Genomic DNA, 13,491 nt, shown 5'->3' on the forward strand with positions numbered 1-13,491 from the left:
TAAACCACAGACTCCCACTGCAGTCAATAAAGAAACATTTTCAGCAGGTGAAAACACCCCCTGCACCCTCAAGCCTGGACTGACTAACAGCAAAAGGAATCTACACCACCCCCTGGAAAACTCCCATCCTGCTCACACAAACAACAACAAACCTCATTCTTTAGCGCTCCTAGTCCTAAACCGAAAGGCTAAAAGTCCACCTAGACATTTTGGGGGCAAAAACTTACAATGAAGTCTCCAACTAATAAACGATCGATCGTTTGTCTGATTTCAGCTTTTGTCTGCATTTTCAGCTTGTTGTACTGTCTTCTGGCAGCTTCAGCCACTCTTGCCTCTAACTCAGATTGATAACCAAAACCTGCACAAGAGAGGGAAAACTGACTAGGTATAACTTTGTTCACCCAGTATTGAATCAGAAGAAAAAATGGAAGAGAAAAAATAAAAGATTTATTTTAAATTTTAGCAGTAAAATACAAAACAGGAAAACACAGCAGGTGAAAGCCACTGCCTGTGCCTATTCACCAGGCTGCTGCACAGAAAAAAGGAAGTATCTAAGCACAAAACAAATAATCCCACTAAAAAAAACACTCCCCAAACCTTTTTCTGGTCTTTATTTCACAGACCTTCAGCCCAAGTAATTAAATTTGAGGAAGAAAGAAAGGGTGCTAAGTATGGCCACAGAGGAAATTCTAACTAAACATTAAGATGTGCCTATGTAGGCAGTGGTTTTTTGTTTGGTTGGGTGGTTTATTTTAAACTTGAATATTTATGGAATAATCTCACCTTGTGAGAAAAGGCATGACACACACCTTTATGCCAGGTAACTTGAATCTTTTGGTATTTACCATAATCAGCAGAAAAATAATTCGTATTTCAAGAACATTTTAATGTTCCTAATGTTGCTTACTGTCACCTCTCATTTCCTCAAAAACTGAACTTTAACAACCAAAACTGCAAAGGTGGCCACTTTAGAGTGTTACAGGGTTAGGTACTAGATCTTGTTGCCTTTAGAAATTTATGGAACCAGTATGCTCAAATCTAAAACTCAAGGTATCTCAAGAAGCCATAACAAAGGGCAGTCTTTATCTAATCAACAGAAGAGATACAACAGGAACCAGAAGACTATTTCCTCTGTATGATTACTATAGAAATACTCTTTCAACTGCCCTCTCAAAAAAACTCCATCAGTTTCCAGAACGCATTGCAGGAACAACTCCCCTCTCTTTATTTATGCATTTTAATTTAGGGGGCATGAACATCCACCATGGGGTATAGCAGCAACTTGCAATTTTAAAGCAGAAGTTGCAGGAGCCTGCCAAAGCAAAACCCCTGATTCAATTAAAGAACAAACAAAGAAACAAAACCCTCCAGAGAAGACTTGGAATACTGCTAAATTTGAACTTAAAGATTCTTTGATTAGTGCTTTATATTTCTAAGAATGAAAATAAATAAAAATCAAAAACAAGAAAAGATGTAAATCCACCAACCCCACCAAAAAAACACATTAAAGGTTAACCTGAGGAATGAACCCTTCCCTTGTAGAAGAAGTCAGCTACTTTCTTAATGGCTTGTGGATTGTAAATAATATTTAGAGGTCTGGTACTGACTTCCAGGCGTCTCTCAAAAGTGCTGTGAATTGGATTTCTTTCATAAAGCATCTCAAATACTGGGGCATCAGGATCTGCAACTGAATAAAAAATGAGTTACAAAAAGCAGCTATAAAAAAACCCCAAAACAAACAAATAGACAAAACCAAAAAACAACTCCCAAAGAATTTAATAACTGATTTTTAACTGGTAGTACTGGGTGAGTAGAAGTTTCTAAGAATTCTTCAGTAACAGAAAAGGAAGTAACATGTTCAACTTCTACAATCAACAGAATTCAACAAGGTTATATATACAAAAACATACGTATAATTGGGGTCCTAATGTTGAATTCCTACTAATTTCTTTTTAAACCAAAACTAAGAGTAAGGGCAACACCTATTGTCTTGAAAGACATCGTTTCTTCCTTTCTTTAAAGTCAACCTGCATGCACCCTTACATCTGAACAAAGCTTCTATGATTTTATCTTTACCATTTGCAAAAAGCATTTGCATTAATTCAAACTCTAGGCACTTAGTTTTGAAATTTCTCGTTTTTTAGTAATTATGTCATCAAACATAAAATGAAATCTTTACCAGTGTTCTCATTAGTCATTTCTGAGGACAAACTTTGGAGTCCAAAGGAAGACATGCAGCCAACCTCTTTTTGCTAATAAGAATTTAAAAGAAAAAGATTGTTTAGATAAAATCAACCAAGCCACCTGATAATAAGCGTAAGTCTTTTCTGTTGAAGTATATGTATAGTCTGAGATTATTATATGCATTTTTTTCCCTGACATGGTCAAATGAAAGAAGGCAAACACTCTCCACTCCTGCAGCAGACAGGCTGAACACTGAAGTGCAAATTGCAATCAGTACAAAATACACAAGAAATCCGCATGGCATTGGATTCAAATTTTGTTCGCTCAGAAGAGAAATTGAAATATTTTCTAGAATTTATTTCTGCATTTAGTGTACCAGTATGCAGGTGAAATAGAACCATTCCTTGGGCCACAGAGCTTTATGGAAAAGAACAATCACTGATTAAGCAGCAATGTTGATTGTTCCAAAAATCAAATGTTGTTTAACAAATTATCTTCTTCCCAACACATATAACTGACAGGTTAAAGTCACAAGCATACAGAGTAAAAAATGAAGAGTTCTACAAATTATATTTGGAAAGAGAGAGAAAAAGTAAATTCAACAGGTGGAAACTTTTCCTCAAGACTTTTGTGTTCCCTTTCTGGGATAAGAAATGTTTTGAGTTGAGTTTTGGAGTACAATTATTTTCATACACAATTATGCATCCCACATAGTAACTTATAGGGTTTTTTTCACCTACAGGATTTGGGAAAACAAGAACAGGAAATATGGTCCCTTCTGTTGCCAAATCCCTCAGGAAAAGACCACCAAGCTGAACTTTGAGAAGGGAAGACTTTCTGCGAGGAAGGGATTCAGCCAAGATCTTTACACCTGGAATATAAATACATAGAATTATTTTGTTTCTTTTAGTACAGCATACATTTTATTTAAATTTTATGAATAAAAAAATACTGTCCAACAAGTAAGTATTTTTGAAGTCTTTATATATATTAATTTCTACTAAAAAATTTAACATGGAAATTTGTTATATAGTACAATAATTGTGAGGCAGCTCTGGTCTTTTTTAAGAAAGACCAGAAACGGGCTTAATACCTGAAAACTCCAGCTGCATAAAAGCTGTCTCTTCAGCATGCACTACCTTCTTCTTCCCATGCAACAGAGTAAAAGAGCCACCCTGCAGCTGTAGATTTAACTTAGCAAAAACATGATCTCTCTTGGTAAAGGTATTCATGCTGGAAGCATCTGCAGCAGGGTCAAAAAATTCATCCGCACCTAATAAAAAACAAAACCAAAACCAACATGTTAAATAAATTAAATTTCTGGAGGGCTACTGAAGAACAAGAAAGTTCCTGCGAATATGAAAATAAAGATGTCTCCAGCTCTCAGGGGGAAAAATAGAAACAAGAAATAGACCAGATATACCTTTTTCCTTTAAAAACCTGAATATTCCATAGAACTCTTTTATTTCAATCAAGGTAATGTAAGCCTGAATTTACAAAGACCCCAACAACCCAGTACTATTCCTGTTACACCCAGTCATATGACCTCTCACACACACTTGAACAGAAAAGGTCCCAAAGCTCTTTGCCACAAATGACAGTAACAGGGGAAGCAAATGTATTCCACGTATCGCTTTGGAAATAAGCAGGTATCCAAGTACCAACATACTGCCCAGGGTGTTCAGCTTTAGGCAAGCTCTGCTGCCTGGGTCCATCAGCTGACAGAGAATCCTTTAACAGTACAGGCCCAGAGCCCTTTCTGCGTACCTGGACCAGCTATCAAACCATGGGAGCAAACCCTGCGTGTCCATACCCAGTATGTCTTCTGGATTCCACTGTTCCTTCGGGTCTGGCAGCAGCCCTTCAAAAGGTTCACCCTCATAAGTCTGCTGAGCATATCCATACCAACCTCCCCAGCCAGGAAACCACGATTGCAGGTACTGCAGCATCCCAGTGCTGCTGCCATGGGCGGGTTCTGCCGGAGGGGAGCCTCCAATGGAATCAGGCAAGGGCTCTTTAACACTCTGTGTCCGAACATTCAAGACATAACACGTTACTGCTGTTGAGTGAGAGAGTATCACCAGTGTACAAAAACCACCCCAACAGAAGCACAATTCCATCTCCAATTTACTCAGCACTCCAGCAGTGATATTCTCAATGAATACTCAGCCTAGAGGAGAGCAGCAGCAAAGAAGTAACAAACATAATTACTTAACTGCTGTGTATTCATATGAACATATAAATATGCATATGATTATGCATATATGAAGCCATACATCACTGTTTAAATCTTAGTCTAGAAACACTAAACCAAAGAAGAAGTCACTTCATACCATAAAGCACAGCTCTACATTTTAACATTTGTATTTACAAGAGATGATATTGTGTTGTTATGGAGATTAGTTTATATTTAATGAAGTGTGTTCCCCAAGTAATTTCTGTGAGGCTCACTTCTGGCACCTGTTTATTTCAGGAAAATATTCACTACAGGCCTTGGTTTCCACTCTGTTGTTTTTAAGATGCGGAGTACCTGACCTAGGAATTCTGGCAAGGATCCTGCTGGGGAAGATCATCATATGACAAGACAAAAGATTTCACTGTGCAAGTGACACAACCGTAAAGACTGCAGGAACTGAGCATTTCTGCAATTTTAGCATTAATGCCACACTTCTAAATCAAAGAAAATACCTGATAAGGCTGTCCAGCAGAACACTACCTCAGATAATCACTTAAAGATTGCAAACATTACACTGTATGGAGAATGCTCTCACCTCAGCTAAGTCATGAAATTTATTATGAACTATCTCATACAGAACCTTCAATTCTTCATAAGTCTGCTCATCCTCAATACGATGCATTTGTGCCTGGAAAGACAAAAAAGGTGAAGTACCTGCATTCAAGGAGTACAGAATCTTGTTCACAAACATGTCAAGTATCTCTGCACTGAGTTAGGGACTCGTAGAAAAAACTAAGATGGCATTAATGATCATATCCAAGTGCCTCAGCACACAAAAATTAATGAAAGTCATGTAGGCAATTGTAACATTGACATTTCCCCGAATTATAAATAAACCTTATTTGCATTGTAAAATACACTATTTTACCACTGTACAAAATTCACAACTATATCCTCCTATTACAAATAAGAAGCAAGATTTGCAGAACAAAAATTAAACCAGGGAAAATAAATTGATTTAACAGAATGCCTTGCTTAGCCAGGGGCAAAAAAAGCTTCTGTCTTGAAAAAAGAAGGTGGAGGAAATGAACTGGGTAAATTAGGGCAATGTAGTATTCATAGTCAGTTACTCAGACATGTTGTCTTCTCTGTACTGATTAACAAGTTATTTGTGGGAACTGACAATTCACCCAAGTCTAAAAAAACTATCATGAAACAACAAAGCAAAAGACATTTTTCTAGTCCACTGCCATTAACCTTGTTACATTTCACAGCTCTGCTGAACACAATACAAGCTCTATGAGACCTGGCTTCGCTAGGTACTATAAAAATTTTCTGTATATTGACCTACTCCTACAGTTCATCTCCAAATTACATAAGTAAGGACCACATACAACTTAAAAGTAACAGCAGAATTGCACCTTTAATTAATACAGGTGAGGTACATGGTGCCCTGAACTGATTTAAAGCAAAAGTCCCAATATACCTAAACATAAAAAGCAGCTAATTGTAGTTCATGGGTTTTTTCTTTCTGAAGTAGGTCATAGGTTCATTATTAGGGGCATTAAATTCTTCATCCTCAAATCAACTTGGAAAAACAAAACAAATAAAAAACCCCAACAAAACCCGCCAAATAACCCCAAACACACTGTCAAGTAGCCACAATTTTTCCCAATTCTCTACCGAAGCATATGGGTAGACACATCTCTGGTATTTAAATACCTTTTGGATCTACAGAGAACATGAGTTAAGAAAGCATGTCACCAACTGTCACAGGCATTCTATAGCAGTTAACGCTATTTTTGGTGAACACTGGTTACAGCTCAAAAACCAATCAGCTTTTTGCAGTGCAAAACAAAAACACATGAACCCTGCAGCACGCACACCTCCCACAAGCCCAGGTTTCATCATTAAAATCTCAGCTGTGGTCAGCAGACAGTCTGTTCAGTGAAAACAGACTGCAGTACAACTAAAGATGTTTCTTATCTTGCCCAGGTTTTAAACATGAAAAGATGAAACAAACCAAATGTAAGATGATTAATCATCACTGTAGAAGAAACTCAAGTCTAAATACCTGGTCTGCAGCAGACAGTGGTTCCCCCTTCAGCTTGCTGTAGTACAAGTCTGTGTAGGACACTGCATCCCGGGCCCGATGCAGCGCGAACTGCCAGGTGGAACGTTGCCTCTGCTCCCTGATCTCCGAAAGATTTGCATTCAGGGCAAAGATCCACCATTCCCGGCAGCTGGAACAATTTTCAATTGCTGTATTACCAGTATCTCATTTAAAAAAACCTAACCCAAGTCCATATCCAACTGGTGAAAGGTGCAGGAAACACAGTGAAAAGCAATGGGCCAACGGCCAGGAAAAGCAGTAGCACTGGAGCCAGCACAGATGGGCTGGTCCTACAGACTGTAGGACGATGCTCCCCAGGGTCCCACCACTCCAATGGGATTTAGTCCAGCTGCCACATATCAGGCACAGACAACAAAATTTAGAGTTACACAGACTGGATTGAAAGCCTCCGGTAAGGATAATTTTACGTCTGAATTACATCTGAGTATTTAAAACTCATTTATGAGGTAGGGGAACAAAACATGAAAACTGAATCTCTAACATATTGTTATTATGTACATTTTTGTATTTGTCTCATCTAGTTTTTCTAATATAGCTTGTAATACCCTATTGACAACACCACATATGGAGATGTACTTACTTCTCTGTTACTGTAACCTTTGGTTTCCACTTCCTGAATTTAAGCTGTTGTTCCTTTCTAGCCAGTTCCTTTAAAAATCCCATGATCTGCTGATACTGCATCTTTTAGTGAAACAACACACAGATCAGTGAGGTGATACTGGAGTGTTTTCCCAGGAAAAGAAGAGGAAAAAACCAGTGGCCTGCACATAGTGCAGGATTAGGATTATAACAATTCTGTTCCCCAATGTGACACATCTTCTCCCAGCAACTAGTAGTTCATGTGTGACATTCGATTTACAGCTTTATTTACAAAAACACAGAATGAAATCTTCCATGTCAGGTTATCAACATAACATCAGCTGCTATTGTACATTGCACAGATCAAACCCCCCCACATGCACCCTTCCTATTACTACAATAAACAAACAACAATTTAATTCTTTTTGCAGTAATTGGTTTCAGTAAAATAAATAAATAATTTTGAATGCTTGACTTTAGAACAACCTATTCAATATATCTCTTTGAGCTGCCTCTCAAATAAAATCTTTCAGAGAGTATTAATGTTAGGCTACAATAATAGCATTTAAGCTGTCACAAACACTGCCAGTTTTATGCTATCTGTTCCAGTTACTGGCAGGTAAATGGTTGCTATTTACCTGGGAGAGCTTCAGGGGTATCGTCTCAAGCTGAATGTCACATTCCAGGCGTGGAGCATGGCGGGATCTTAAAGGCTCCTTAGAACAATTTCTCTTGAGAAGAGCAGAAGTGCAGACAGGCTCCATGATGTAATTATGATCACGACTTTCCATACTTCTATCCATTGCTTCCTGGGGGTTACAAGCAAATTACTCTCTAAGAAATGAGTGTACAACAGTGTCGTGGTGTCATTAGGATGCACTGGTTTCATGTACTAGAATGTACTTTACTAGCAGGCCAGTCCATTGGAAAAAATTTATTGAACATGTTCTCTCTTCAAAAGTAAAACAAGCTATTTCACAGCACAGCCTTTGTGGATCGCACATGTATCCTATCACTAAAGCATGAAACCATAGACTTCTGTTGCTCTTAAAAGACCAAATCCAATAAATTCTACACCAGTCAGGTCTGCAGTACAGAAAGGAGAGTAACAACTACCTCTCTTTCGTATGCAAAGCTTCTCTCATGTACCTGTAGCTGCCCAGGAGGAAGGTCACCCAGTAAAGTGCAACTGGTATCCCAATAAACACTGAAATCAGCAACATCCATCTGTTTTTTCCGCATCAGCTTTTCCACCTGGAGTAGAAGAAGTGGAGTAAAGTCAAGATCACACACCATGTGCCATGTAGTTTTTAGTTCTACATACCAAATAAAAAAGACGAAATGCTCAATTTATTACAACAACCAAAAGGTTATTAAAATGCCATGTTTTACTGAGTATTTACTAGCACCCATAAAACGCAGCATCCCATCTGAGCTGCTCTTGTATGCACAAGTTGCACTTACTGGTTCAAACACTGCATTTTGCATTGACACATTTTTGATGCAGACGCCAAACGCAAATGGCTGTGAGGGATTTGTGACACCATCTTCAAACCTCAAATGCACATCCTGGATTTTTAACTGGATAAAAAAAAGACATTACTAAAGATACTATTTACATCATTATGGCAGACAGTAGTACTTTTCATTAATGCTGGAGCAATTTAATACCTAATTTCTGCAATTTTCCAATTAATTTCTACTAGATATTTAACCTAAGAGAAACCCTATTCCTCATTTCTGTTTTTGTACTCTCCGGTTCTACCTTCTCTTCAGACACCATCAGACCCTGCCCTCCTCCCAAAAATGAGCCACTTTACCAACACACTGTACCACTGTACTTTTTTTGCTATCCTACAATTATTCTCCATTTTAAAGGCAAATGTGTAACTGCCAACCACTCGAAAGCACAGACTTACTTCGATGTTTTCTACAATTCTCGTGACTACAGATGCGGTAACTGAGTACCAGTAAGACTCCCCTTTCTGTTGTTGTTCTTTCTGTAACAGCAAACATGGATAAACATTACTAACCACTGTAACAGCTGGTGAGGAGACAATATACTTTGTTACACTGAAATCACTGTTAACAGGGATAAAGGAAAAATTAACAGGTTAAGATATTTACATATCTCCGACATATGTGCGACATACAACATAATGGTGAGGGGCGGTAGGGCAGAAATTGTACTACGTCAGTCAGCATGTACAAATCAAGTTCTAACTCCATTTCCCGTGCATTTGTTCTCTCTCATTAGGAGACTTAGAGTACAATCCATCCACCACAGACGTTTCTTCACCATGAAACACAAGCTTGACTCACCTTCCATTTTTCTTCAAGTGCCAGCAGAAGGGCTTTCTTGTGCTCTCTCTCTTGCAACTTTTCCCTTTCCTCATCAAACTCTTCTCTTTTTTCTGGTGCACCAATTAAGTGCAGTTTTGAAACAGATATCACCCATGGATCCACATGTGGACGATAAAAAGGGATCTGTAGTGTTATTTTGCCAATGAAACCTGAATAAACAAAACAGACACACTATCAGATTCCTGTGAAAATTTACTTTATCACCCTTGAAAATCCTCAAGGAAAAAGTGATGTAAAAAACAAACAAGCTAGAACAGAAATAACCTAAAAATCAGGCTACCTCATTTGTTCAAGCCTCTGACTCACAGGTCCCCTAAAACATGCAATACTTCCTGTTTAGAAACATCTGTCCTGCATACACAAGCAAAATACAAACCTGCCTTTACTTCAAATGGTAATTCCAGCTCCTTTAAGGCATCTTTTTTTAGTGGCAAGTTTTCCAATTCAACAGCACCTATACAAAGCAGAAGAAAAAGACAAGTCTGCTAAATAAAACTATGTTAAAGAAAGCCAACTTTACAACTCTAAGCTTAAAATGACAGGCATTGTTTGCGTTTTTTTAAAATTAAATGGGATTTAACGAGAACAGACAACCTACCACTTCGGATTGTGTTACAATCACAACGGTTACTTGATACACTTGTTAATTTTTCAATGTCATGTGTTCAAACTACTTGATGAGGTCATCCAGAAGGAATCTTCTGTGAGGCTCTAGACCTGAACTTTGTTGTAGCCACAGACAAAACCTCTCCTTATTGTCTTTTCAAAAGAGATACTTATTTTCTTAGTATTGTAAAAAGCACACACAGAAAAGCCTTGGAGTATTACAAAACATTCTCACCAGAAGCAGCAGATAACAGCGGCAAAGGGTGAACAAAAAGCATTGATTTGAGGACTCTGTACAAAGTACAAAACTCGTGGATGCAACATGACACAAACCAGATTACAGGGAGTAACTACGAGCAATAAAAGGAGGTAAGAGGCTGGAGGACACTTCTGCCATGGTCCCTCGACAGGAAAGTTGCTGCACAGTACCAAGAAAGAATGACATAAATTCAACATGCTAAGACAGCTAAGCATACTTCTGAAAATTTTATGTAAATTGGTTTAAGAATGTTGATAAAAAGCAACAAAGAACATAAGGTCATTTACTATTTATTGCAAAGTTCTGTAACCAAACTCTGTATTAAAACGGTTTATATAAACATTAAACACAATATTAAGTGATTATTTCTATTCCACCTTCCAGTTATTACAAAAACATAACACTTTTCTAAATCACAATATGAAAACAGTACAGAAAATACCACAAAGCCTCCCTCACCCTTTAGAAGTGCCACTGAAAGTTGGTCTGTGTTCAGGTTATTGACATATTTGCCCAAGTAGGTGTTAAGGACCCAGGCTACCAATCCTTCCAACATGACTGTCCTAGAAGAGGAAAACTAATGCTTTTCTGTCATTTTCTGGATTTCTCTTCCATAATTAGTCTCAGTCTGAAAGAAAAAACCAAGAAAATTATTGTCAGAAATATCCACTCTCAACACAAGAATTGTCACTTCAATTCCTGCCGTGATCTAGCTAAAGAAAAGTAAAAGCACTAAGGATTGATTTCTACCTTAAAAAAGCTTTATCCTATGACCTTTAAGTGTCAAATCAGCTTCATATAGAGATCTGGTGATTACACACCACTCCCATTTGCACATAAAGTTCACCTTTCCATCATTTTTCTAACCAAAACATTACATCTTGTTGCAATAATCAACAAGGCAAATCTACAATCCTCCTCCAGAAAAGGAAAGGCCAAAATTCCGTGCTGAAGTTTGCACTGGCCTTCTCTGCTGTCCGTATTTTCACCATGCTGGGTTTAGCAGCCTGGTCTGAAGTAACAGCCTGAAGCCAACTGTATTTTTGTAGAATTCTTACACTACATCCGTGAAGCAACTCACCCTACTCAACCCCTTTTTGAGAGAGCGTGTGTGTGGGAAGTAATCAGATACGAGCCCCAAAAATAGTTCATCAACAGTTACTCCAACAGGTTTTCAAAGTGGCAGCAGAGATTATTGCACTGAAGAGGGAAAAAGCTACATTAGAGAAGCACCACTGGTCACACTCCTGAACATTCCCCTTCACTCTTCTCCAGCCATTTCTGTTTCAACTTCTGTGGTAATCAGAGCATTAAAATCCCGAAGTCCCTGTTCAACTTTTTAACCACTGAATTGCAAAACTAACTACTCATAGCTCCTGCAAGGGCAGGGTGAAGCTGGTACAGTAAGGAAAAAGTATGCAGGCCATTTCTTGAGGTTAGAATGGAATAAATGTATCAATTTTGTGTTTAAAAAACTCTCCCAATCCCATGTACCTGCCTAAACCATTGAATTCTACAAAGCAGAAATGCAAAATACATTCTTTATTTACAGCTGACAGTAGAAGGAAATGACAACTTCAAGAGTCGCATTTTAAATTTTGCATTAAGATTTAGAGTTTTCTCATTATGACACTCGCTTGATTCTAGGCAGCCCCATTTAAACTTTTATTTCTTTTTTAAAAAGGTAGTGAAAATATTTAACTAATAGTTAAATTAAATAACCAGAACCTAGGAAGTAATGAAAGGCTTCTTCTAAGGGCTGAAAGTGAAACTAGGCTGTCCTGAAGAATGAAACAGAAAATAGCACAGGCAAGTCGGATTCAACTCAGGCATGTGACTTCACATAAAATGTGTTTAACAGTTTTGCCTTTGTAAAATTTCTCAACAATTTTCCAAAACAATACTATTATTCCACAAAATAAAGACTAAGCATTCATTCTCTTGGGTCACCAAGCTTATATTATAGGTTTTTATTCTAATAAAAGTGATAACAAGCTCAAGATCAAACAAAAGCATATACAGTCATCTTTGTTACACCGTCATTAAAAAAAAAAGTCAATTAAAAAAGGAATCTCCCGGTGTTTGGAACCAAAGCAGAGAAAAGATCTTGAAGAAACATTTAAGCACAGCAGAGATCAACATCCCAGTGACTGAAACCCTCTGGTGCATGAACCATACCTGAAGTCACCCTAAAAACTGTAAATAAAGTACATCACATCCTTAACCTAAACTCGTGGGACATAACTAACCATATAGGACTCTTTCAAATGTTTTAAGGCTTTTATATTTTTAGCTCTGTAGTGCACTGCTGAGCTTCCCAGTGCTGCCCTGGGAATTAAAACAAGGCACGTATTTTCAATGACAGTTTTGTAATTTCCTTAACACGCACAGTACAAAAAGAACCGTCAGGGTGAGAACCAAAGCCCAAACCAGGCCCTGGCTCAAAGCGAGCTCCTTTTTTGCTGAAAAAAAGGATGCAATATTCCGCAGGGGGAGGCAGAGCAAGCCCTGCAGCCGCGGAGCCGGGGCAGGTGTCAGGGCAGCAGCCGGAGGGCCGGGGGGCTCTTGCAGCGCCCCGGTACCCAAAACCGGGCGGGAAGGAGCCTCCGGGGCAGTGCCGGGGACACGAGGCATCGGCAGCAGAGACCTGTGTGCTCGCACCGCGTGCCGGGGAGGAAGCGAAAGGTCACCTTGCCCGGCGGAGCGGGACGGACCCCGGGGGAGCCCCGCGGAGCATGAGGCGGCGAACGGCCCGCGCCGGGCGGGGAGGCCCTGAGGGACTCCCAGGCCCCAGCGCGAGGCTGAGACCCCCGCGGCCGGGCCAGCGCTGCCCTCCCCGCCCCGCGGTGGGCGCAAGGACCCGGACGCACCGCGGCCGCCCCTCGCCCACCCACCCCGGGGCGGGGCGGGGCGCCGCTAGCGGCGTGCGGCAGGGAGGGGCCCCTCATGCCGGACCCGCAGAGAGGGAGCGGCGGCTGACGCAGGAGGGAAGGGCAGCGGGGCCGAGGGCACCCCGAGTCCTCCCTGTGCCCCCCGGGGGCCCCCTCGGGAGCCCCGGACTCACCTGCGCTGCGAGCGGGGGGCGGCGGGCGCCAGGCCGTCGCGGGGGCGCGCCCGGGTGCGAGAGCGCCGAGCGATCGATGGGGCGGCGGCACCGCCCCCTGCGGGCGGGGCCCGGTAACGCCCCTG

General features: G+C 40.1%; 1 protein-coding gene across 1 annotated transcript in view; it reads right to left on the reverse strand.

Moving 5' to 3' along the window:
• Nucleotides 1-13,408, reverse strand: part of VPS13D (vacuolar protein sorting 13 homolog D) — a 97,059-nt gene extending 83,651 nt beyond the window's left edge. Inside the window, 17 exon segments of the mRNA XM_032131807.1 lie at nucleotides 228-358; nucleotides 1,517-1,687; nucleotides 2,180-2,252; nucleotides 2,925-3,055; nucleotides 3,278-3,457; nucleotides 3,998-4,208; nucleotides 4,956-5,048; nucleotides 6,435-6,603; nucleotides 7,075-7,175; nucleotides 7,712-7,882; nucleotides 8,223-8,327; nucleotides 8,538-8,654; nucleotides 8,993-9,073; nucleotides 9,396-9,586; nucleotides 9,814-9,891; nucleotides 10,762-10,930; nucleotides 13,367-13,408. Coding sequence (XP_031987698.1) covers nucleotides 228-358; nucleotides 1,517-1,687; nucleotides 2,180-2,252; nucleotides 2,925-3,055; nucleotides 3,278-3,457; nucleotides 3,998-4,208; nucleotides 4,956-5,048; nucleotides 6,435-6,603; nucleotides 7,075-7,175; nucleotides 7,712-7,882; nucleotides 8,223-8,327; nucleotides 8,538-8,654; nucleotides 8,993-9,073; nucleotides 9,396-9,586; nucleotides 9,814-9,891; nucleotides 10,762-10,858 — 2,100 coding nt within the window. The 5' untranslated portion in view covers nucleotides 10,859-10,930; nucleotides 13,367-13,408.
• Nucleotides 13,409-13,491: the final 83 nt, after the last annotated feature.

This window comes from Corvus moneduloides, chromosome 22, assembly GCF_009650955.1.
Source record: "Corvus moneduloides isolate bCorMon1 chromosome 22, bCorMon1.pri, whole genome shotgun sequence".
In the NCBI taxonomy this organism is placed as follows: domain Eukaryota; kingdom Metazoa; phylum Chordata; class Aves; order Passeriformes; family Corvidae; genus Corvus; species Corvus moneduloides.